General features: G+C 39.0%; 1 protein-coding gene across 1 annotated transcript in view; it reads right to left on the minus strand.

The window, feature by feature from the left end:
- Positions 1-16124: 16124 nt before the first annotated feature.
- The window catches only part of LOC128638472 (carbonic anhydrase 6), a 565822-nt gene continuing 558633 nt past the window's right edge, over positions 16125-23313 (minus strand). The window contains exon 9 of the mRNA XM_053690431.1: positions 16125-18074. Within this exon, the coding sequence (XP_053546406.1) occupies positions 17455-18074 (620 nt within the window). The 3' untranslated portion in view covers positions 16125-17454. The remainder of the gene's footprint in view (positions 18075-23313) is intronic.

A 23313-nucleotide genomic window follows, 5' to 3' on the forward strand; every position in this document is an offset into this window, starting at 1 on the left:
TTTGTGAAATCAGCCAATAATATTCTGCTATATGATATAGTTATATTCAAATGCTTGTGTGCTCTATCGTTTGTGGAAACTGTCGCAACAACAGCAAGTGAGAAACTGTCACAAATTGGAAAAAGAAATAACGATGGCACTACATAGGCAGTTGCCCTAGGTAAATTATATGAAATAAACCCTTGTATGAGGCTAATTGTTAGTTAATTATTGGGCGGGTGCTGTACACTATATAGAAATACTTTTCAAAGAGGATTCAGTACAAGACTGAGAAGAAGTGTACATGTATAGCACTCAACATGCCAGTGTAAAAACACTAGATTAAGTGAGAGCTATAATAAATAGCAGAACGAGCATATGTAAAATGTAAGTCTGGTTCAAGTCATGTAAAACTTAACTTTTATTAATAAAATACACATAAAAAAGGGGAAAAAAGACACATCCCTAAATGTTAAAAGCACAGTGACGGCTGATCCAGGAGGATGATAGAGTCTGTGGGAGAACTCTCAGTATATCAGAGTGATTCTGACATATATGAATGAATGACTGCTTATCACTCAGAGGTGGATGATCAGAAATGGATATAAGTATTAAGATGGAAAAAATATAATCCCCCGGAATGTGATCAAATCTCAAATTATTAACGAGTGGTTGCTGCAAGGTCAGGTATATGCAGGCCAGGATATTATGTCCCCATCTCTTGTACTGTTAAATTAAAGAAATACTGGGTGATATAGATCCAAATAGGAAGGGAATAGAATCTAAAATGTCCCTCTGTTGCTAGAATCCCCTATTAGGGAATTGTATATCCTAATCTAAAGAATATAGATCTATATTGATGCTTTGTACACCCTTGATATTACGTATAAAAACAGACTAAATATAGGATGTTATAAAATCTCATAAGCAGAGAGTTATATCTCTAATATCACTCTAGGATAGTGATCATCCTTTAATTAGTTATGTTATTGAACAACCATTATTTAGATGTTATATCAGTATTCTACAGTTATATATTCCACTGTAATACCATGGTAGTACTATAATGAATTGGATAAGTTCAAATATGGAAATTATCAGTATAGTTCGATTTAATGGCTTAAATAGCATCAGTTTCCAAAATGAATTAGAAACCCCACATTCATTAGGACCTAAGGTTAATAAATCTATGGTCTGTATGTTATATACACCCCTAATATTATATAAGGGAACATATATATTAGGTATTGCAGGACATCTAGATAGGGAATCTTATAAGGGATATCACCCTAGGATAATGATACATACAATAGTAACCTTTAGTAATATATATGTGATTCACAGGTATGTTATTATACAACCATTGTCCAGATGTGGTATCAATATTAAAGGGTATAGATTTCACTATAATACCATACTGGTGCTGTTATAAATGTAAAGCGAGAATGGGTAAATTCGTGTATAGAGAGAGTCAGTGTGATTCACTTTGATACCTTCAGTATCGTTCGGTTAGCTTTAATTAGGAACCCCACATTAGGTAATAATATGCTTTTCCACAAGGTAGATGTGACAGAGGAGTCACGACTGTATATATCTCTCACTCTCGTTATTGTATAGGTTATGTGTGATCACTTGTCATATGAAACAGGGGGAAAAAAAAACTTTTATCCTGAAAACTTTTTTCTATATTATCACAAATTGGTTATAAATAAACCACTAGTATTGGTGGAATCAGGACAGATATTGTAGTATTAAAGAATTAATTACCACTATCAAACACCACTCGAGTGAAATTGACAACGTGTCAAATATATAGTCAGTTTTAGAGTAATCACCCACTATTGCGATGGCAAGCCATAAAATATCACAACTGTTATTGTTAAGTTCAATATGCAGCCATTACTTTCTAATATTTTTTAACTAGAACGCCGAAACTGCAGTTTAAAATAACATATACTAAGCCGGAGAGAGACGCTAAGTCCCTACTCCCCTGACATGTTTCGCTATAGAGCTTTTTCAAAGGTGGGGCGGCCGGCTCTACTTCAGACATTTGGGAGGGGGTGCGGTTGCCCAATCACAACGGGGCCAGTATGACGCTAACAGAGGTTGTCATGACGATCGTGCATAATAACAACCAGAGTGCGATTGACATGATTATTATTGCGATCGAATGAGAAGGACAATATTATTATGTTTCAATTTGGATCTCAGACACACTGGATGTTAGAAGTGGAAATCCCATTTAAGTCTAAAACCCCCACTGTCTGTTAGGAGTAAAAATCATCCTATAAACTTTCGATCGTATTAGGGTTTCTAAGCTTGACAGAGTTAGCATATTTAGTATACACGGGCTAACAAATAACTTATCAAAGAAGGGGGGGCTGGAGATGATCTTCTTATTGCTAAATACTGGAATTACAGAGAACATGGAATGTTAACAGGCAAATGGGGAAAATAAACATATGCACATATATGTATATATAAAAAAAGGGGTGTAAAAACAATAAATATAAAAATGTCCAATCACGAATATGCCTTACCACAACCTAGTATTGATTCATAATATACCCAGGTGAAGTTCACAATATATATATGACTCCTAGAAGAGGAGATAACCAAAAATAAAATTGAATTGGGAGGGGCAGAGAACGTGATTAATTCAGGTAAAATAACAGACCCTAATGTGCTGTGAATTATAAGTCCTGAGGGATTCAGTGGATGTGATTATATATGTGAAAAAAGGGGAAATTTAATGCACGATGCAACAGTGAGTTAGGAATGTTAAATGAAGGAATAACATTATCTTGGGGTGAAACTGTGTACAAAAGGAATGGAATCAGAAGGGGGTTGGGGAAAAATTGATTAAGAGTGTCCAAAGTGCTTGCGTGAAAAACTCAAATTGAAAGTGACCAAGTGAAATAAACCAGGAACAGGGGAGGGGGGGAAAGAAAAAAGGGGGGGAAAGAGTTGGACACAAATGCCCGTTCCACAATTTTTTCAAAAGTGTAGTAGGTAATATTCCAGAGTTTCTGCTAAATATACAGGTTAAAATGTGGCCCCTTGGATTACAGGGGGCTTCCATTATAAGAAGCAATAGTAATTATTTTGTTCATTTAAGCCCTTAGGATGGACACAGTCTAATAGATAAATCCACCTACATTCCGCTCTCAATAGGGCTTGCTCGAGATTACCTCCACGGATACCCAAAGATATTTTTTAAATTCCCTGGCATTTGAGCCCCTGGGGGTTTGACTGATGATGCTGCAGAAAATGGGATGCCACTGAAGTCAATGGTTTTCCATCTTCTAGGTCTTTATTCGCATTTTTGATATTGCGTATATGTTCTTGCACTCTTTTCTGTAATTTGCTGCTCGTCATCCCTACATAAAAATTTTTGCAAGAACAGTGCAGAGCATAAATTACACTTTTGGTGGTACAACTGATGTAATGTTTCATGTGGAGTATTTTCCCAAATCTATCATGAATGATGTTGATTTTTTTGATATGCTTGCAGCTGGAACATGATCCACAAGGAAAAGACCCAGGTACAGTGGCCGTCTTAGTCTTCTGTACTTGGAAATGACTGGCTGATACTAGATTATTGATATTTTGTGTTCTCCTGTAGCCTACTTTAACTGAGTCACCAATACTGGATTTCAAGTCTTGGTCTAATTGTAAAATAGGCCAATGCTTGTTGATGATTTCAGTTATTATATGGACTGTCGGATTGTATGTTGTATCAGTCTAGTTTGTGCATCCTTGTTTTTAGTTGTCTGTTTTGTGGAGTAAGTCCGTGCGTTCTGTGTGAAGAGCCCTAGATCTGGCTTTTTTAATTCCTCTTTTACTATATCCTCTGTCTAATAGTCTCTTCTCCAAATCATCTGCTTGTGATTTAAAAGACACAAGATCACTACAGTTTCTTCTGATTCTGAGGAATTCGCCGACTGGCAGAGATTTAGTGGTGCCATTAGACTATTAGTGGCAGTAGGTTTTCCATTTTTTTCCATCTTAATACTTATATCCATTTCTGATCATCCACCTCTGAGTGATAAGCAGTCATTCATTCATATATGTCAGAATCACTCTGATATACTGAGAGTTCTCCCACAGACTCTATCATCCTCCTGGATCAGCCGTCACTGTGCTTTTAATGGATGTGTGTTTTTCCCCTTTTTTTATGTGTATTTTATTAATAAAAGTTAAGTTTTACATGACTTGAACCAGACTTACATTTTACATACTGTATGCTCGTTCTGCTATTTATTATAGCTCTCACTTAATCTAGTGTTTTTACACTGGCATGTTGAGTGCTATACATGTACACTTCTTCTCAGTCTTGTACTGAATCCTCTTTGAAAAGTCCTTCATAGATACTAGTTTTTCAAATATAAAAAAGTTTCTTATTGACATGCAAAGGTGTAAAATCCGTCCTTGGATTGGATTAGGTTTTACATGATTTCGGATGCACCATGTTGCTCAAGACGTCACATGCAAAGGTGTAAAATCCGTCCTTGGATTGGATTACGTTTTTACGTAATCTCAGATGCGCCATGTTGCTTAAGACGTCACATGCAAAGGTGTCAAATCCATTTTTGGATTGTGGATTACGTTTTTACCCGATCTCGGATACGCCATGTTGCTTAAAACGTCACATGCAAAGGTGTCAAATCTGACTGATTGGATTACGTTGTCCCGCAATATTTGATTTGCCACGTAACCGACATTTGCGAATGAGAACACAAGTTTAAAACCATGATTTTCTTGGATTATGGATTGTGTCAATCATGTACATTGCTGAACCATAGCTGATAAAGAACACAAAAATATCTTTTGATGGCTGTCTCGTTGAAGAAACAAATGAAGGCAATATATTTTTCATCCAGAATAAATTTTGAGGCAAGTGCAAATACATGAATATACTTCATCTTGTTTAATATGTTTGTCAACAATATTTTAAATTTACAAAATAATTAATGTGTTGTGTTGAATTTTCAACATATATAATTCCTAAAGATGCGCTTTTGTATTTGAATAAAATAATCAATATGCATTGACCTTTATCATATGATAAATATATATAAGATGTCTACTTATTCTAGATGTTATGTCCTGATATTTTTTCTTAATGTAAATGCTCAATATCGTGTCATGTATGACTTCCACATTATTGATCTCCAAATATAGTATTGTGCACATATATTTCTAATGTAACTTTTAAAAGGACATGAAACCCAAATTTTTATTTTTTTATTTTTTTTTTAACATACATTTTTAACCAGATTTGCAATTATCTTCTATTCTCAAATGTGCTTCAGTCTCTTGGTATAATGTGTTGAATGAGCATCAATACACTCCTAGTTTTTAAGTGAAGACATGGGTGAGGCACTGACAATCGTTAAATATATGCAGCCACCAATCAGCAGATCTAAGCTATGTTCTTGATTGCTCATGTGCAGTCCTAGATAAACTTTTCTGCAAAGGATAACAAGATAACGAGTCAAAGAATGTGAGTAAGTGTGAATGTTGTTTAAAATGTTCGTCTCTGTGAAAATCATGTAAGCGAATGTTCTTCTTTCACTCCTTCTTTCTTAAAATATTCAAACACTCTAATGTAGCTTTAAAAAATAGACTTTATTTAACACGTCAATAGAAATATGGCATACAGGCTTAGTATCAAATAAGGATGTTAGCATATGTTTTTGTTTAAAGGGACAGTCAATTCAAACAAAACAATGATTTAAATCTGAAATGCATTTTTCTTCAACTTTCAATTTAACATTTATCACCAATTAATCTTTGCTCTCTTGGTATTCTTAGTTGAAAGCTAAACCAAGGAGGTTCATCTGCTTATTTCTTAGACCTTAAAGAGTGCCTCTAATCTGAATGCATTTTGACCACTAGAGGGCATTAGTTAATGTGTTTCATATAGAAAACATTGAGCTCATGCAGTATAGTTACCCTGGAGTGATCACTGAGTGGCTGAAATGCAGGTCTGTCAAAAGAAATGAAATAAGGGGTCATTTTGCAGAGGTATAAATACAAGGTTAATCACAGAAGTAAAACGTGTATTTCTATAACAGTCTTGTTATTCCAAACTTGATAATGCGTAATAAAGTGTTTTCTTTGTAACCAACAATAATTCATGTTATGACTGTCCCTTTAAGCTGTGTTGTAACATAGTAGATGAGGTTGAAAAAAGACAGAAGTCCGTCGAGTTCAACCTATACAAATCTAAAATACTCCAGTTAAACTTAAATAATCCCACTAAAAGGTGACCCATTTAATCATAGCAATCATATCTATGAATTTTATTTATAGACAAAAATGTATCCAAACAATTTTTAAATGTATCTAGGGTATTGGAATTCACCACCTCCTTTGGTAATGAGTTCCACAATTTTATTGCTCTTACAGTGAAAAATTTTTTCCGTTGCAGGAGATTAAATCTCCTTTCCTCGAACCTTAAATTGTGACCTCTTGTCACAAACAATTTTCTTGGAATAAACAGAGCTTCTGCCATCTCTGTATATGGGCCTTGAATATATTTATATAAATTAGTTATGTCACCTCTCAAGCACCTTTTTTCTAAAGAAAACAGACCCAGTTTGGTTAGCCTCTCCTCATAGCTTAAATTCTCAAATCCTCTTATTAGCTTTGTGGCCCTTCTCTGAACTTTTTCTAGTTCTGCAATATCTTTTTTTGCGATTGGTCCCCAGAACTGAACTCCATACTCAATGTGAGGTCTTACCAGGGCTTTATATAGTGACAGAATTATGCTTTCCTCCCTTGAATCAATGCCTCTTTTAATACATGCTAGTTTTAGCCTTTGAAGCCACTGCCCTGCATTGTGCACTTGTTATCTATTACCACCCCCAAATCCATTTCATCCTGTGTATGGCTAAATCTTGTCCCATTTAAATAATATGCTGCCTGCTTATTTTTACTTCCAAAATGTAGAACCTTACATTTTCCCGTATTAAATCTCATTTTCCATTTACCTGCCCATACTTCTAATTTTTGCAGGTCCTTTTGTACTGAAAGTTCATCTTGCTCTGACTTAATGACCTTACTTAACTTAGTATCATCTGCAAAAATAGAGATGTTGCTATTTAATCCTTGCTCCAAGTCATTTATAAAAATATTCAAAAGAACAGGGCCCAGTCCTGATCCCTGGGGGACTCCACTGATTACCTTTGTCCAATTTGAGTATGATCTATTTACTACTACTCGTTGCTCCCTATCTTTTATCCAGTTATTTATGCATGAGCTAACATTTTCAGCTTTTCCCAGTCCCTTAATTTTGGCATCAAAACATTGATATGCCATCACGTATAATTGTAATGGTCATTTTGTTTGAGATTGGGAGAACAGTTTGGACATCACATTGCAAAAAAACAATCAATGTAATCAACAAGGACAGCATGTGATGATGTTGTCTCCACACACTTGTAAAACACACTCTGCAAACAATATGCCTCCATAGACCTAGTCCCATAGAAACCTATTAAATACAGGGTGTGCTCCACAAGTGTAAGAAGACCAAATCATCACATACCTATCCTTTACTGGCCCCTCCAACGAGTTCTCATAGGAGATGTTTGGGGAAGAGGGGGCGGAGGAGTACTGTGAGTGGCTAAGGGATCACCATGCTGAGGAGGAGATTGAGACAGAGGAGAAGATGGAGGAGGCCCAGGAGCAGAAGGTGCGTTTGGCACCTCCCGGAGGACCTGCAACATATTCTTAAGAGTATTCAAAATATCTCTTTGTCTTTTTCGAATTTCATTCAGTACTCCTGTCAGGTATACTCTGTATTCCGCCTGTACCCTCTGGGAGGCATGCATCTCTTCAAGGAAATCAATCAAGATCTCCCCCTCTGGTATCTCTGGGGGGATGTTCTCCTGAGAAGGAGCTGATGCATGACGGTCTGCTGGTGCACGGGGGGCTGCTGCAGGGATCTCTTCTGCAGCGGGGGCTTCTTCAGGGGATGATGGTGCAGGGATATCTTCAAGGTCTCCCCGAGGTGGCGAGTCATCTGCACCCCTCTCATGCCTGGATGAAGGAGGAGCCTGTGCTTCCTCCTCCCCGGCCTCAGACTCTGTATATTTGAAAAAAGAAAGAAATCGAGATATTAGCACATTTCCAAATAAAGATGTAAATGTTCTATTTGAAAGTGTATTAATGAGGCTGCCTTTGTTATTCAATTGTAAGCAAAAGGAATCAATACAATTTCCGTATTTGCAAACCCGTCTTTCGGATATTTATATGGTCAATCTGAATGTCTTTTTGTGTTTGTCTTAAATCTGTTTAAATGCACACCTAATCTGTAGACTAGATACTAATGTGATGGCTTTTCTTCAAATGCAACTTTCGCAAGGTAATTCTGAATGTGTTTACGTAATAATGTTTAAAAAAGCGTAATTGTGTTAGTCATATCCTTAAATAATTTTTGTGTGTGAATGGGTTATGAGGTTGATGTAAAGAGATTAGTAAATAAGCTTACCGGCAGATGAGGGGCAGGTTCCCGGTATCAACTCCTCTGATACCGACTATGGCCACCTCGGAGATGTTGAGACGCAGCATTTCCTCCCAGCTGGAATTTTTAAAAGTTATTTCCGGCCCGCCACCGGTCCCTGCTTTCACTTCAGTTCAGCTCTGCAGTCCCGGTAACGGTGCTGAATCGACTTGACATCCCTGTTATAGACCCTCACTGCATTTACGGCATTCCTGATCTCATTTCACAATTTCCTCTTATCCAAAGGGGTGGCCCTCGGTGCCTGCAGCCTCCTAGCCCTCTCCATATAAGCCTCTATAAGTGCCTCTTTCTCATCCATAGTATATCTCTCCTCCCTCTGCCTGGGCTTCCCATGCAATGTGAGCCTCTGTTCCCTGGACTGTAAAGCTCCCTGTCTACGCTGAAGACCACTGGGCCCAGCCACTTGTGAATATTCCACAAAGTGGCTGGGTCCACCCTCCCATTCCTCTCCAGTTCCTCTCCCCCTTCCTCTCTCCTGCCTAAGCTCTAATAGCTTCAGGCTAATCTGCCCCCTATCCCCCCTCCCGACATACTCAAACAAAATGTCTCCTGACTCAGCTGAGCTTCCTCTCCTATAACATAGAACAGACTGATGAAAGGGGATTAAAATAATGAACAAAAAGAAAAAAGTGCTCAAAGTGTGAATGAGATATAAATAAAAGAGGGTAAGCGGTATTAAACAGACAAACGTATATGTTGAAAAAGACGAAAATGAGGATATGCAAACAATAAGTTTTTTTAAGAAAACAAAAACATGGGATGAAAGGGAATGGGGTATGGGCTTAAAGGGAATGGGGTATGGGATGAAAGGGTATGGAGTGTATGTAGTGTTAGTGATAAGTGTATGTATGTATTGAATGTGCTTGTGTGTAAATGTGTTTATATAATGAATGTAGGAACAAAACACTTGCACACTCACCCAAACAAACTCTCGCTCACTAATTCACACTAGCTCACTCTTTCACACTAACTCACTCTTTCACACTAACTCACTCTCTCACACTAACTCACTCTCTCACACTAACTCACTCTCTCACACTAACTAACTCTCACACTAACTAACTCTCACACTAACTAACTCCCACTAAATCTCTCTACTCTACTGTAGCGTAATACATTATCTATATCCTTTTGCACAAACGTCTGCAGATTTACCAGGCCCTGCTCAGAATCAGGCCTGTGTTTAAACCTGTTGCTCTTCCTTGGGGCCTTAATTTAGTTCTTAAAGTTTTGCAGCAGGCTCCGTTTGAGCCGATTAATGTTGTTGATATAAAATTGTTATCTTGGAAGGTTTTGTTTCTCCTTGCTATTTCTTCCGCTCCCAGAGTTTCGGAGCTTTCAGCTCTGCAGTGATTCATGCGGATAAGCAGTCCTTCATAGTAAATTGGGGTTTCTCCCTAAGGTGGTGTCGGATCGAAACATTAATCAGGAAATTGTTGTCCCTAAAAAATATGCCTCCAGCATAGGGGTTGGAAATGTTTTGCCTTGGAAAACATCATTCTAGGCTGGGAGAGTGGACTTCTGAGAACATTTGGTAGTATTTTGTAGTAAGGGCTTGGGCTCTTACCCTGGTTAAGTAATTTTATTGCCCTAGATATTTCCTGAAGGGTGAAAGTTGTTCCTTGTCTAGCATTGGGAGGGAGCACTATCTAAGATAGGTTTATATGTTAGAAAGTTTGTGATGTGGGGGAGTACACCTTTCTGAAGTAATTATGAAATGCTTGAAGGATATCTGGAGTTGCGTTCATGGGTGGATGGCCTTGAGGTTGTAACTGGGATTTAAGTTTTTTCTTCTTGAGGGCTCTTGACAATTGTTTTCCTGCTCTAATTCTTTCAAAGTAAAACATGCTGTTTGTTTTAAGTTGGAGGGACTGGTATTCAATCTGTAGATAATCATCTAATGCTTTCCTTGCATTGGCTTGACTTTTTATTTAGATAATCTAATTCAGAGAATTTAGTAGATAGTTCTTTAAAGGTTTTCCAGTGGGAATGTCTTAATTCGGCTTTTAATTTGATAAATTCACTTTGCAGTAGGCATTTATGTGCCTCCCATATGGCAAAGTTATTGTCTATGGAGAGGTTATTAATTTGGAAGTATTCAGTTATCATGTTATTTAAATTTTGTACTATTTATGTGTTATTTAGGAGTGCATTGTTTCCAGAGATAAGGGCCTAAAGGTTTGTCTGACCAATTAAATTGTAGTTTAACCCCACTGTGGTCTGATCAGGCTGTGGGAGAGATCTCGCAGCTGGTTATGTTAATTAAGCCTAGTTGGTCGGTGAATATATAGTCAATCCTGCTGTATGTTTTATTGGGGTGTGAGAAAAAGGTATAATCTCTCTTATCAGGTTAAAGTCAGGTTAAACACACACATATATTAGAGCCCTTTCCAGTCAAACACCTTGTCATATACCATATCCCTTTTAACCCAATTAATATAATATCCTTTTTTAATTAATTTTTATTGCAATATATAATACACATACCAATAAAATGTACAGTATTTTCAATATTTTCCATTGTTTCGTATGCATGTACATTTAAGATGCAATACAATATTTGTATTAACAAGAGAGACAAATTAACATGGCAGACAAAACTTACAAGAAGATTCGGACCATTGATTCCTTCTTCAAATGTACTGAGAAGTACATTTAGGCATACAAGACAAGTATGGTATTATGCAGGAGTCCCGCCCTCCTTCATACAATAATAAATGAAACATGAGAAATAATTATAAATTAAATGCATGTCTTGTGAAAGGGAGAGTAGGATGAGGAGAAGCTTGAACACCGAAGAAGAAAGAGAGAAGGAAATAAAGAAAAAAGTAAGAGGGTTAGGGAAGGAGAAGGGGTGTTGTAAGCGACAGAGACAAGGAGCACCTGTTTCCCAGAGCTCTAGACCTAGTGATCAGTTAGTTATTAAAGTCTAGGAGATGAGAGTAATTGCTACCAATAAAATATAATATAATTTGTTTGTTTTAAAAAAAAGGGTACTCTTCTAAAGAAAGAGGTTCTGTGGCTTTATCTCTCCATTCTCTAAGGGATGGAATATTTTAGGATTTCCACTTCTGAGTCCAATTCAAAATAGATTAATTCTTATACTAAAGGTTTTTTTAGGGGACAAACAAAAAAAGAATATTCAGCGCTCCCTAATAAGCAGAGTATAAAATGCACCCACAAATCATTACTTGTGGGTGCATTTTATACTCTGCTTATTAAGTCAACCTGTAGTAGTTCAATAGTAAAAATCCACAGTACCGTATCTGATGTATATCGACCTTCCCAAAGGTCTGTAACGGAGAAGCAGTATTTAAAAGGCGATCTCAATATCGCATATGCGTGATCTCTCTGGAGTAAGGTAGTCTTTTTTGCCTCTTTGGAGTGAGGTAGCCTTTTTTGCCTCAGTGTAGTAAGGTAGACAATAGTCCGGTACTTGTGTTAGAAGGAAACTTTAAAGGATTTCTTATTAGCGTGTCAGTCCTGGAGTATGGAAATAACCAAATCGGGAGCAGCTGCAGGTTACAGGAAACTTCTGTGTCAAAGATCCCAAAGTCTGTGTAGCTGAAAGAAAGAAACACAGCGCATCCCTTCTAAAATAAATTTTTAGCACTTAATTGTCGCTGTTGTTTAGGAAAGTGCTATGACATATGTGTTTTTAATCATTTCATTTTATGTGTATTAGGAAATATTAGATATTATATTATATTTGTGCTATATGCATTTTTATGATTCATTGTATAACAGTTGTTTAATGTTTTGGGTCTTTCAATATGTAGCGCTAATTCCTTATTGCCATTGAATCAGATAACAAACATACTGACCAATTGGATTGCATCTTTAGCTACTTATGGTAACACCCGATAACGTCGATATTCATCCTCTTGAGAAAGTCCTAACGTTGTAGGACGAAACACGTTGAGGTCATCAACGCTTTGACGTCACGGACGTCCTTCGATCATCTAAGCTTGACGGAGAGCCTACGAGCTATCTTGGCATGGATATCGTTTACGGCTAACTAACACACCTCCAGGTCCTGCTTGAAACTCATCGGACCACATGACTCAGAGCTATTGGTTTTTATATATATACATGCACGATTTTCATTTATATCTTGTAAGTGTTATTTTTTTATTTTTTTATTATTATTTTTTTGGAGGACATTACAGAATATGCATTTACAAAATAAAACACAGTCATAACAATTATTAAAGGCATATCCATAATTACATTGCTTGTACAATAGAATAAAATATTCAGTCCTCATATTTTGTCCCCTCAAACATTGCCGGTCACTCTTGGACCTGTGGATAGACTACTGTTCTGTGCTAGGGGTTATGTATAAGAAAACAAAAAAAACAACAACATAGGTTTATTTAACAAGTATAGAGAAGAAAACAAAGAAAAACTACATCTCCATAATCCAGAGAACTGAGACATGCTTACAGCTTTAAATATAGTAGAGATGTATACAACTGGAGATGGTCAGATCGTCATTATTGCCCGCAGAGCCCTGGTCAGCGAATATAAGCAGAGTAGCTCAGATAAAACAAATAGACACATTTGAGGCATCTAGAAAATAACAACTGCCTTGTCCGGGTTGTAGAATTATAATATGTGGGTGGGCGGTGAGAGATTAAATTCATAAACAGAGGTCATGTGTTTGTTATGTCAACAGTAAAAATTGTCCCCTAAGACTGGAATAAGTTAGCTAGATATATTCATGGTGAATAAGTCTTACGGCAACCTTTTCAGACCCTTCCATCAATATTATGTGAGTTGATGGCTGTAGTGGGAAACTCATGGACTAGTAGAAGCAAAGTAAGCACGATTTACTGCTATAGTGGGTCCATGTATTCTATATTAATCCGCATCATAAAGCCTCACATCAAATTTGCTATAATGTGTGATTACGTGAGCTTTTATCAGAAGTCATGTGCAAGGCAGTTTTTACATTTAGCTATAAGGCGTTGTTGTTGTATAGTCTGTGTGTTACCTCAAGCCCCGCCGCTGCGGCCGTCAGCCACGAGGGAGGCAAACATGAATGTATAAAATGTATATACGCCCCAGGGGTAAATTATGCTTACAGTGTTATGGCGCTAAAGCTTGATGATCAGTGATCACAAATAGCCCCGACATTACCCTTATCTAGCCTCATCAGTCATGAAGAACTATTGACTATTGATCCCACTAAATAAATATATAGTCTTGCTACTTATATTGACAGAATAATAATATCGGTCTGGATTAAAATACACAAACAGGCAACAATAAACAGTACTGCAGGATAACTTTTTAGATACATGTATATACTCCATTAGGGAAGATTATGCCCACAATGGTATAGTGCTAAAGCTTGAAGATCAGTGATCACAAACAGCCCCGACATTACCTTAATCTAGCCACACCAGTTATGAGTAACTATTGATCCCACTAATTAAACTTATAGTCCTGCTACTTATATGGACAGAACAATAGTAACTTGGTCTGGAACAGCAAAAACCACAACAAGCAATAATAAACTGTACTGCAGGATAACTTTTTAGCTAAGTGTCCAAAGGTGGATGAACTTTACCCGAATATTAACCCCCGCTTGAGTTTACTTGCCAGTCAGTTCCAGTCAATGAGCTGGTGGGTCTATTCAAGGTAGTTATATAAGGTGATTTACCAGCGAACGAAGAGTCTTTGGAATTTTGCTGCAAATAAAAGGCGTCAACTATTCGGGCCATAAATGTGTTATCCTCCGGGTAAACTGCAAAAAGTGAACCAATTATCTCCACAAAGTTCTCACCCAATCTCCGCCTTGTTGGTGCAAGCTCCGGGCGCCTCAGATGCGGGCTAAAAGGTAATCCTAGATCGCCATTGCTGTTATATGCATAAAGTGTGACCGGCGTCTTCTCTCCCTTGCTGCTCGGCATGGTGCTGGACGCCATATTGGGAGATGCAGTGGCGTATTTCTCAGCCGGGGGGTCCTGCTCCATGTCTGGGAGACCAACCCGGGGGACAAACCTGCAAGCGCCTTGCACTATTTTATACTGATCCGGTAAGTTTGATAGCAGGGAAGTTGTCTCCGTGTTACTTGTTTGCTGGGGGGTTCTATCTTCGTCCTGCTCCATTAATAGGCTACTTCCCCTTGTCTGTAGAATGGATTCAGTCCCCTCATCCAAAGGCGGTTCCAATAAGTCTGACATATTCCCAGAGGATGGTGCGACACGTTCTATTAACTGTTGTATATCCCTCTCCGATGGAGCTTTGTTTATTAGGGCCTGAAACAAAGCTTCCACTTTAGCCATTTGACAGTCCCAGCTGTTAGAGGGTTCATCCTTAGCCTGCATTGCTATAGTTGGGGTTTATAGCGGCTCTCACTGCTCGATCGTACCTCCTGGAATAATGTAGCTACTCAGTAAAGTGTTAACGGCTGTTCAGTAATTCAAGGCACTGCGAGGTTCAGATTGACCAAGTCCAGCGAGTAACCCTAGGGGCTTCCTAGGGGGGGAAACGCTGCCTGTATTGTAGCCGCTGCACCAGGCCTTATTTGTCCGTTTTCAACTCCAGGGTCATGAAAACAGCTTCTTGACAGGTGTGATCTATTGTACAGCTAGTCGTACATTGATGTATTTAAAAAAGCTGTAATTTATAAGCAAAAATCGGCGGATTTTGTGCAACTCTCCCAGAGCTTGAAAAGAATGCGACTGCACAGAGCCACTGTGTGGACACGCCCCCGTAAGTGTTATTTTTTATAGCGCTTGAGCTGTCATATTAAAACATTTACTCTTAGAAGGGATGCGCTGTGTTTCTTTCTTTCAGCATGTTTTTTTAGGGGGCAGTTGAAAGGAACAATTAATGGAGTCAAATAAAGGTAGGGTCCTAGCAATGATTGTAATGTTTGTTCTATTATTTTCCAAAAGACAATTATCAATGAGCTTTGCCACCATATGTGTGATAGGGAACCTGTTGCTCGGCAACCATGCCAGCAGGAGTTGGATGCATTTTCTTAGGTCACACCGGCATTAAAGGGCCATGATACCCAAATGTTGAAAGACTTGAAAGTGATGCAACATAGCTGCAAAAAGCTGACTAAAAATATTACCTGAACATCTCTATGTAAAAAAGAAAGATATTTTGCCTCAAAATGTCCTAAGTATTCACACCCCATTGTAAAGGACTTTAAAGCAGTATGTCTGTCCCTGGACAGGCAAGGGAGCGAGCTTCATGCACACTCATCTTATTTCCTTGGACAGGCAAGGGAGTGAGCTTCATGCACACTCATCTTATTTCCCTATGCAGTTTAAGTGAGTTTACTATGAAATTTCATGAGAGTTAAGTGAAATCTCATGAGATCACAGTAAAAGAGTTCATGACCTTAGCACTGTTGATGCTGATTGGCTGCAGCACAACCTTTTACTTTCAACTTGTAATTTGTGCATTAGCACGGTCACAATATTGCTTATCGTGTCCTGTTTATGCCCTCGTTTATGCCAAAATTTGAATTCTTATTCAAATATTTAAAAAAACAAGCAAATACAAATATAACTTTCAAACCTCTAAGGAATTTCTGTGAAGTCATTGATGGCATCAGTAACATGTCAATCATTAATGCAATTAGAAAAAAGAAGTTTAAAAGTATTTTAATTATGAATTTAATGTTGAGTTTGGATATTATTTTAAAGAGACTTCTGCATTTCAGAAGATAATTTTTACAATTTAAGGAAATTATATACATTCTGGATGGTATCATTACTGATAGGGTTGCACTGATACCGATACTATTATCGGTATCGGTACCAATACCAAGTACTTACATGAGTACTTGTACTCGTGCAAATGCACCGATACTTAAACCGATACCTCCACTTACTACCCATATGCTATCTTGTGGTGTTTTTTTCAAACTGCATGTTCCCATTTCATTTAAAGCTGTAGTGGAGACTAAACTAAAAATTGTTTACTACTGTTCTGCCAATACAAATTGCTCTTATTTGTATTATTGTAGGAGAGATCACTGTACTGCGTTCAGACAAACCCCTGAAGTACTGGGCAGTTAATAAACTGAAATTTCCAGCTCTGGCTAAAATGGCCCAAAAATATCTTTCTGCCCCATGCAGTAGTGTGGAAAGTTGAAGCTCCTTACTGATAGCAAAAACAGACTTATAGTTGAGCATGCAGAGATGCTTCTGTTCTGTTCCTTAAAAGGAACTTGCCACTTACTTTTGAAAAATTATTCTAATTGCTAGATTGCCTTTTATACTGCTAGTTCTCATCTTGCACAATTATGTTCAAAACATACTGTACTCTGAGGAACATCCTAGCATATATAATTGCAGGAAGAGTACTCATAGGAAAAATTAAGTTAATCCCAATGAACACTCATCCTGCAATTATAGGACTAGATTTAGATTACATTTGATTGGTAAGCTTTACCAATGCTCTGTTCACATTTCCAACTCCATAGCCTTTAATGGAGTAGGACAAGTAATGAGAGTATTGGTAAAGCTTACCAGTCAAATGTAATCTAGCCCATAGTGTTGTTCACCATGATTAAACAGTATTCTGTTCTATTTTTTTACTGTATGGCACTTTTGGTTGGTTGCAATTTTATATTTGTTATTTATTGTTGTTGTTAATATATTTTATTGTAATATTTTTATTTCTAAACATGTTCTGTGAACTTTGTGACAAATAAAACCTGTTTTATTATTTCATAATGTCTTTTGAGCTACAGTCCTTCATAATTATAAAGAAGGAATCTTAAATAATTAGTCTGTATTGTGCTTGGTAAACATGACATTAAAAAAAAGTATCGGTAATTGGTATCGGCGAGTATTTGAAAACAAGTATCGGTACTTGTACTCGGTCTTAAAAAAATGGTATCGTTGCAACCCTAATTACTGATATAAAATAATGAGCAGTTTATTTAAACCAATATTTTCTGGTTAAACTGGTTAAAATTTGCAACTATTATCCGGTTCCAGCATAACACCACCAGAAACTATTGTGGTGGTCTTTCCCCATGCTATTACATCCCCCCAAATATTTGCCATGCGGCACTGACTCAGTAGCTTAATGTCTTCCGTGCTAAGAATCTCACTCCAGAGATTGAGGTGACTTATCCATCCTCTGAAACCATTGGAGAACAGACCCAAGAGATCAGCGCGATCTTTCCCTAGGAGAATAACACCACCACTTTTGATCTGATATCCCTGTTGAATATTTTTCTCCTTCCCAGGTAGCCCACTGACAAAAAGTTCTGCATTTCCAGTGTTGGAGTCCCAGCGTACACAATAATGTACCCAATCCTCTGATGTATGGTGCAGGTCAAACTGTAGAGATTCTCCACCTACGCAAAACCCCACATCACCTCCCACACTAAGAACAAGTTCATTGTCAGTATCATGAGTAGAATAAAAAAAAACTGTCTGACTGCCCACATTCTTTGTTCTGACCCAGGCACAGATTGTGAGTTGGTTTAGCTGTAGGGCCTTTAAAGGTCGTACTTCCACATGAGCAGCTGGATGATCATTGGAAAAGTGGTATGAAGGGTAGAATGGGAGGGAAGAGTCACCTGTGGGATCAGAATTAACAAAGTTATACATTGCTTGGATAACAGATCTAGAAAATTAAAGAGCCATGTGAAATATAGAAGAAAGTTAAATAAATTAAAACAAAATTAAGCCTACTATGAGAAACTGCAATGCGTTCTTTAAACAGATTTATATTTGCTGATTCTCCCTGAAAACAATGTTATTATTATTATTATTATTAATAACTTTATTTATAAAGTGCCAAGATTTTACACAATGATCTGCTTCTGGCATCTAAGATTATCACCTCTTCCCATGCTAGACTGCAGATACAAGGTAATCAAAGAGGTAAAAAGTGTATTAATGAGGCGGAGCTTGGCCACACTGTGTAATGGCTGCATATTAGTGTAGCTCCTAGGCCCAGACCCACCAGGACAGGCATCCGCAATCACACTAACGGCTACTAAAACACTAAAAAATAGGGCTAAAGAACACCTTTGCACAAAAGGCTACACACACTGGAGGGAGACAGACTCCAAAGGATACCTACAGACCCGTCACCATATCAGACACAGGAGCGGAGCCAAGGCACCGGACTTGCGTAATCCATACTGCCAGAGGATAGGAAACAACACACAAGGCATCGCACAGCACCCCTGCTTCAAAATAGGCCCCAGCTCCACTCTGCCAAGCGTCAGCTCACAGCAACTAGCACCGGGTTGAGGCGGGCCGCCGTGGACACGGCGCATGCAGTTGGAGAGGAGTGCCACATCTTCTATAGCGGTGATTGCCAAACCACGCAGATATTAAAAGGTTAAGACCCGCGGCTGCACGCCCCTCAGACCTGACCTCTAACTTAAGCCCCAAAAGTTGCCTGAAATTAGTAAAGACACTACAGAGGGAGACAGAGGAGCCCCAAAAAAATAAAAAATAAACAAAAAATAAATAATGGAATAAACATAAGCAGGGGAACTTGCAACAATAAGCAATCAAAGGAAAGAAATAAAAGCCTGCAGGGACAGTCATTACCACGCCACGTGGTGTTAAAACTGAAATTACTCCAATTTCAAATAGCTGGAGGGAAGCAGGTAAAAGATTGTATATTGAAGAAAAGTGGGCGGGGGAAGCTGGGGTGTACCTAAAGGCCTACCATAGAATCTATGCAACACCTGCATTTAAGGTAGCAGAACCAAACCCCTAGGTGGGAAAAACCGGAGATATATAAACCAAAACACCTGCTGCAGGCTGCTGAAAGTAGTAGTAGGAGAGAGAAGGTGTTCCAATAATCCATAATAGAGGCACAAGCACTAACAACTCTAGCCTGTAGAACTTGCAGTCAATAACGCTCAAGAAATTTGAAAAAAGAGAAAGGAACCAATGGCACTACTAGTTTGGGTAAAACAGCTCTAACTATTGAGATATTTAGAGCTGTTTTACCCATATTGAGATATGTAATGATTAACATATATTCGTTAATCATAATTTATTTAAGGTCTGAGAAACTGGTGCTATGTACTAGTTTTAAACTTAACAGGTTATTAGTGGCTATAGAAATAACCACTGAAAAGAGTACATCTATAGCACTCAAGAGCTATATAAGGATGTTTTGTTATACTTTACTAATCCTTAAGACTGAGTTATTGCTATTATACACAGATCTCTAAAGAAACAGATTACTAGTTTTAAACTTGACAGGTTGGTGGTGGCTATAAAGATAACCACTAAAGAGAATACATTTACAGCACTCAAAAGCTATGTTGGAATATGTTGTTATACTTTTCTAATCCTGGAGACTGAGTTGTTACTGTTATATTCAGATCTCTAAAGGTGGTTAATATGAACAGCAGTTATTGTAAAGATTGGTTACTGAACATCAAACCATGTAGCTGTAATTATATAATCCTTAGTTAAACATCTCCTATTGTCTCTTATATATTTTACTAGTCATAAGTTATAGTACACTTAGTTCTTAGTATAGCAGGTATTGCAAAAAAAAAATCGTTTGTTGAACATCAGAACATGGTCTGATGTACAACAAACGATTTTTTTTTTGCAACACGGGCATATGTATCAAGCTCTGTATGCAGATTGATGCCCCGTGTTTCTGGCGAGCCTGCAGGCTCGCCAGAAACAACAGTTATGAAGCAGCGGTCACAAAGACCGCTGCTCCATAACCTGTCCGCCTGCTCTGAGCAGGCAGACAGACATCACCGGAAATCAACCCGATCAAGTACGATCGGGTTGATTGACACCCCACTGCTTGCGGCCTATTGGCCGCGAGTCTGCAGGGGGTGGCGTTGCACCAGCAGCTCTTGTGAGCTTCTGGTGCAATGCTGAATACGGCGAGTGTATTGCTCACCGTATTCAGCGAGGTCTGTCGGACCTGATCCGCACTGTCGGATCAGGTCCAACAGACCTTCATAACTAGAGGCCCATGTTTCTTCAGTTACAATCCATTATATCTATGGTTGTGAGTCATTTGTTAAACATCAATCTTTATATATGCTGTTTGCCTGAACTCTTTTGTAGCTTCTAAATAGAATTTTAGAGCACGGACCACATTCAAACTGTGTAACAAACGTTCCTTCTTTGAAACTGGATTCGGACACAAAGAAGGTACAACTATCTCCTGGTCAATATTTTTGTTAGAAACAACCTTTGGAAGAAAACCAGGCTTAGTACGCAAAACCACCCCATCTGCATGGAACACCAGATAGGGTGGAGAACACTGCAGAGCAGATAACTCCGAAACTCCTCCAGCAGAAGAAACAGCAACCAAAAACAAAACCTTCCAAGATAACAACTTAATATCTATGGAATGTAGAGGTTCAAACGGAACCCCTTGAAGAACTGAAAGAACCAGATTCAAACTCCAGGGAGGAGTCAAAGGTCTGTAAACAGGCTTGATCCTAACCAGAGCCTGAACAAATGCTTGAACATCTGGCACAGCTGCCAGTCGTTTGTGTAGTAAGACAGACAAGGCAGAAATCTGTCCCCTCAGAGAACTCGCAGATAATCCTCCATCCAAACCTTCTTGTAGAAAGGAAAGGATCTTAGGAATCTCTATCTTATTCCATGGGAATCCCTTGGATTCACACCAGCAGATACATCCCTTCCATATTTTATGGTAAATTTTCCTAGCTACCGGTTTTCTGGCCTGAACCAGAGTGTCCATCACAGAATCCGAAAACCCACGCTTCGATAGAATCAAGCGTTCAATCTCCAAGCCGTCAGCTGGAGGGAAACCAGATTTGGATGTTCGAATGGACCCCGAACAAGAAGGTCCTGTCTCAAAGGTAGCTTCCATGGTGGAGCCGAAGACACATTCACCAGGTCTGCATACCAAGTCCTGCATGGCCACGCAGGAGCTATCAAGATCACCGAGGTCCTCTCCTGCTTGATCCTGGCTACCAGACTGGGAATGAGAGGAAACGGTGGAAACACATAAGCTAGGTTGAAGGTCCAAGGCGCTACTAGTGCATCCACTAGAGTCGCCTTGGGATCCCTGGATCTGGACCCGTAGCAAGGAACCTTGAAGTTCTGACGAGAAGCTATCAGATCCATGTCTGGAATGCCCCATAATTGGGTCAACTGGGCAAATATCTCCGGGTGGAGTTCCCACTCCCCCGGATGGAAAGTCTGACGACTCAGATAATCCGCCTCCCAGTTTTCCACTCCTGGGATGTGGATCGCAGATAGGTGGCAGGAGTGATCCTCCGCCCATTGTATTATTTTGGTCACTTCTTTCATCGCCAGGGAACTCCTTGTTCCCCCCTTATGATTGATATAAGCAACAGTCGTCATGTTGTCTGATTGGAATCTTATGAATCTGGCCTTTGCTAGCTGAGGCCAAGCTCTGAGAGCATTGAAAATCGCTCTTAGTTCCAGAATGTTTATCGGGAGAAGAGACTCTTCCCGAGACCATAGTCCCTGAGCTTTCAGGGATTCCCAGACCGCGCCCCAGCCCACTAGACTGGCGTCGGTCATGACAATAACCCACTCTGGTCTGCGGAAGCTCATTCCCTGGGATAGGTGGTCCAGGGTTAGTCACCAACGGAGTGAATCTCTGGTCTTCTGATCTACTTGAATCACTGGAGACAAGTCTGTATAGTCCCCATTCCACTGTTTTAGCATGCACAGTTGTAATGGTCTTAGATGAATTCGCGCAAAAGGAACTATGTCCATTGCTGCAACCATCAACCCTACTACTTCCATGCACTGAGCTATGGAAGGACGTGGAACTGAATGAAGAACTTGACAAGCGCTTAGAAGTTTTGACTTTCTGACATCTGTCAGAAAAATCCTAATTTCTAAAGAATCTATTATTGTTCCCAAGAAGGGAACTCTTGTCGACGGAGACAGAGAACTTTTTTCTATGTTCACCTTCCATCCGTGAGATCTGAGAACGGCCAGAACGATGTCTGTATGAGCCTTTGCCTTTGAAAGGGACGACGCTTGTATTAGAATGTCGTCCAAGTATGGTACTACTGCAATGCCCCTCGGTCTTAGAACCGCTAGAAGGGACCCGAGTACCTTTGTGAAAATCCTTGGAGCAGTGGCTAACCCGAATGGGAGGGCCACAAACTGGTAATGTTTGTCCAGAAAGGCGAACCTTAGGAACTGATGATGTTCTTTGTGGATAGGAATATGTAGGTATGCATCCTTTAGATCCACGGTAGTCATAAATTGACCTTCCTGGATTGTAGGTAGAATCGTTCGAATGGTTTCCGTTTTGAACGATGGTACTCTGAGAAATTTGTTTAGGATTTTTAAATCCAGAATTGGTCTGAAGGTTCCCTCTTTTTTGGGAACTACGAACAGATTTGAGTAAAATCCCATTCCTTGTTCCGCCATTGGAACTGGGTGTATCACTCCCATCTTTAACAGGTCTTCTACACAATGTAAGAATGCCTGTCTCTTTATTTGGTTTGAGGATAAATGAGATATGTGAAACCTTCCCCTTGGGGGTAGTTCCTTGAATTCCAGAAGATAACCCTGAGAAACTATTTCTAGCGTCCAGGGATCCTGAACATCTCTTGCCCAAGCCTGAGCAAAGAGAGAGAGTCTGCCCCCCACTAGATCCGGTCCCGGATCGGGGGCTACTCCTTCATGCTGTTTTGTTAGCAGCAGCAGGTTTCTTGGCCTGCTTACCCTTGTTCCAGCCTTGCATCGGTTTCCAGGCTGGTTTGGTCTATGAAGCATTACCCTCTTGCTTAGAGGATGCAGAATTAGAGGCCGGTCTGTTCCAGAAATTACGAAAGGAACGAAAATTAGACTTAT

The sequence above is a fragment of the Bombina bombina genome, chromosome 8 (assembly GCF_027579735.1).
Source record: "Bombina bombina isolate aBomBom1 chromosome 8, aBomBom1.pri, whole genome shotgun sequence".
NCBI lineage: Eukaryota > Metazoa > Chordata > Amphibia > Anura > Bombinatoridae > Bombina > Bombina bombina.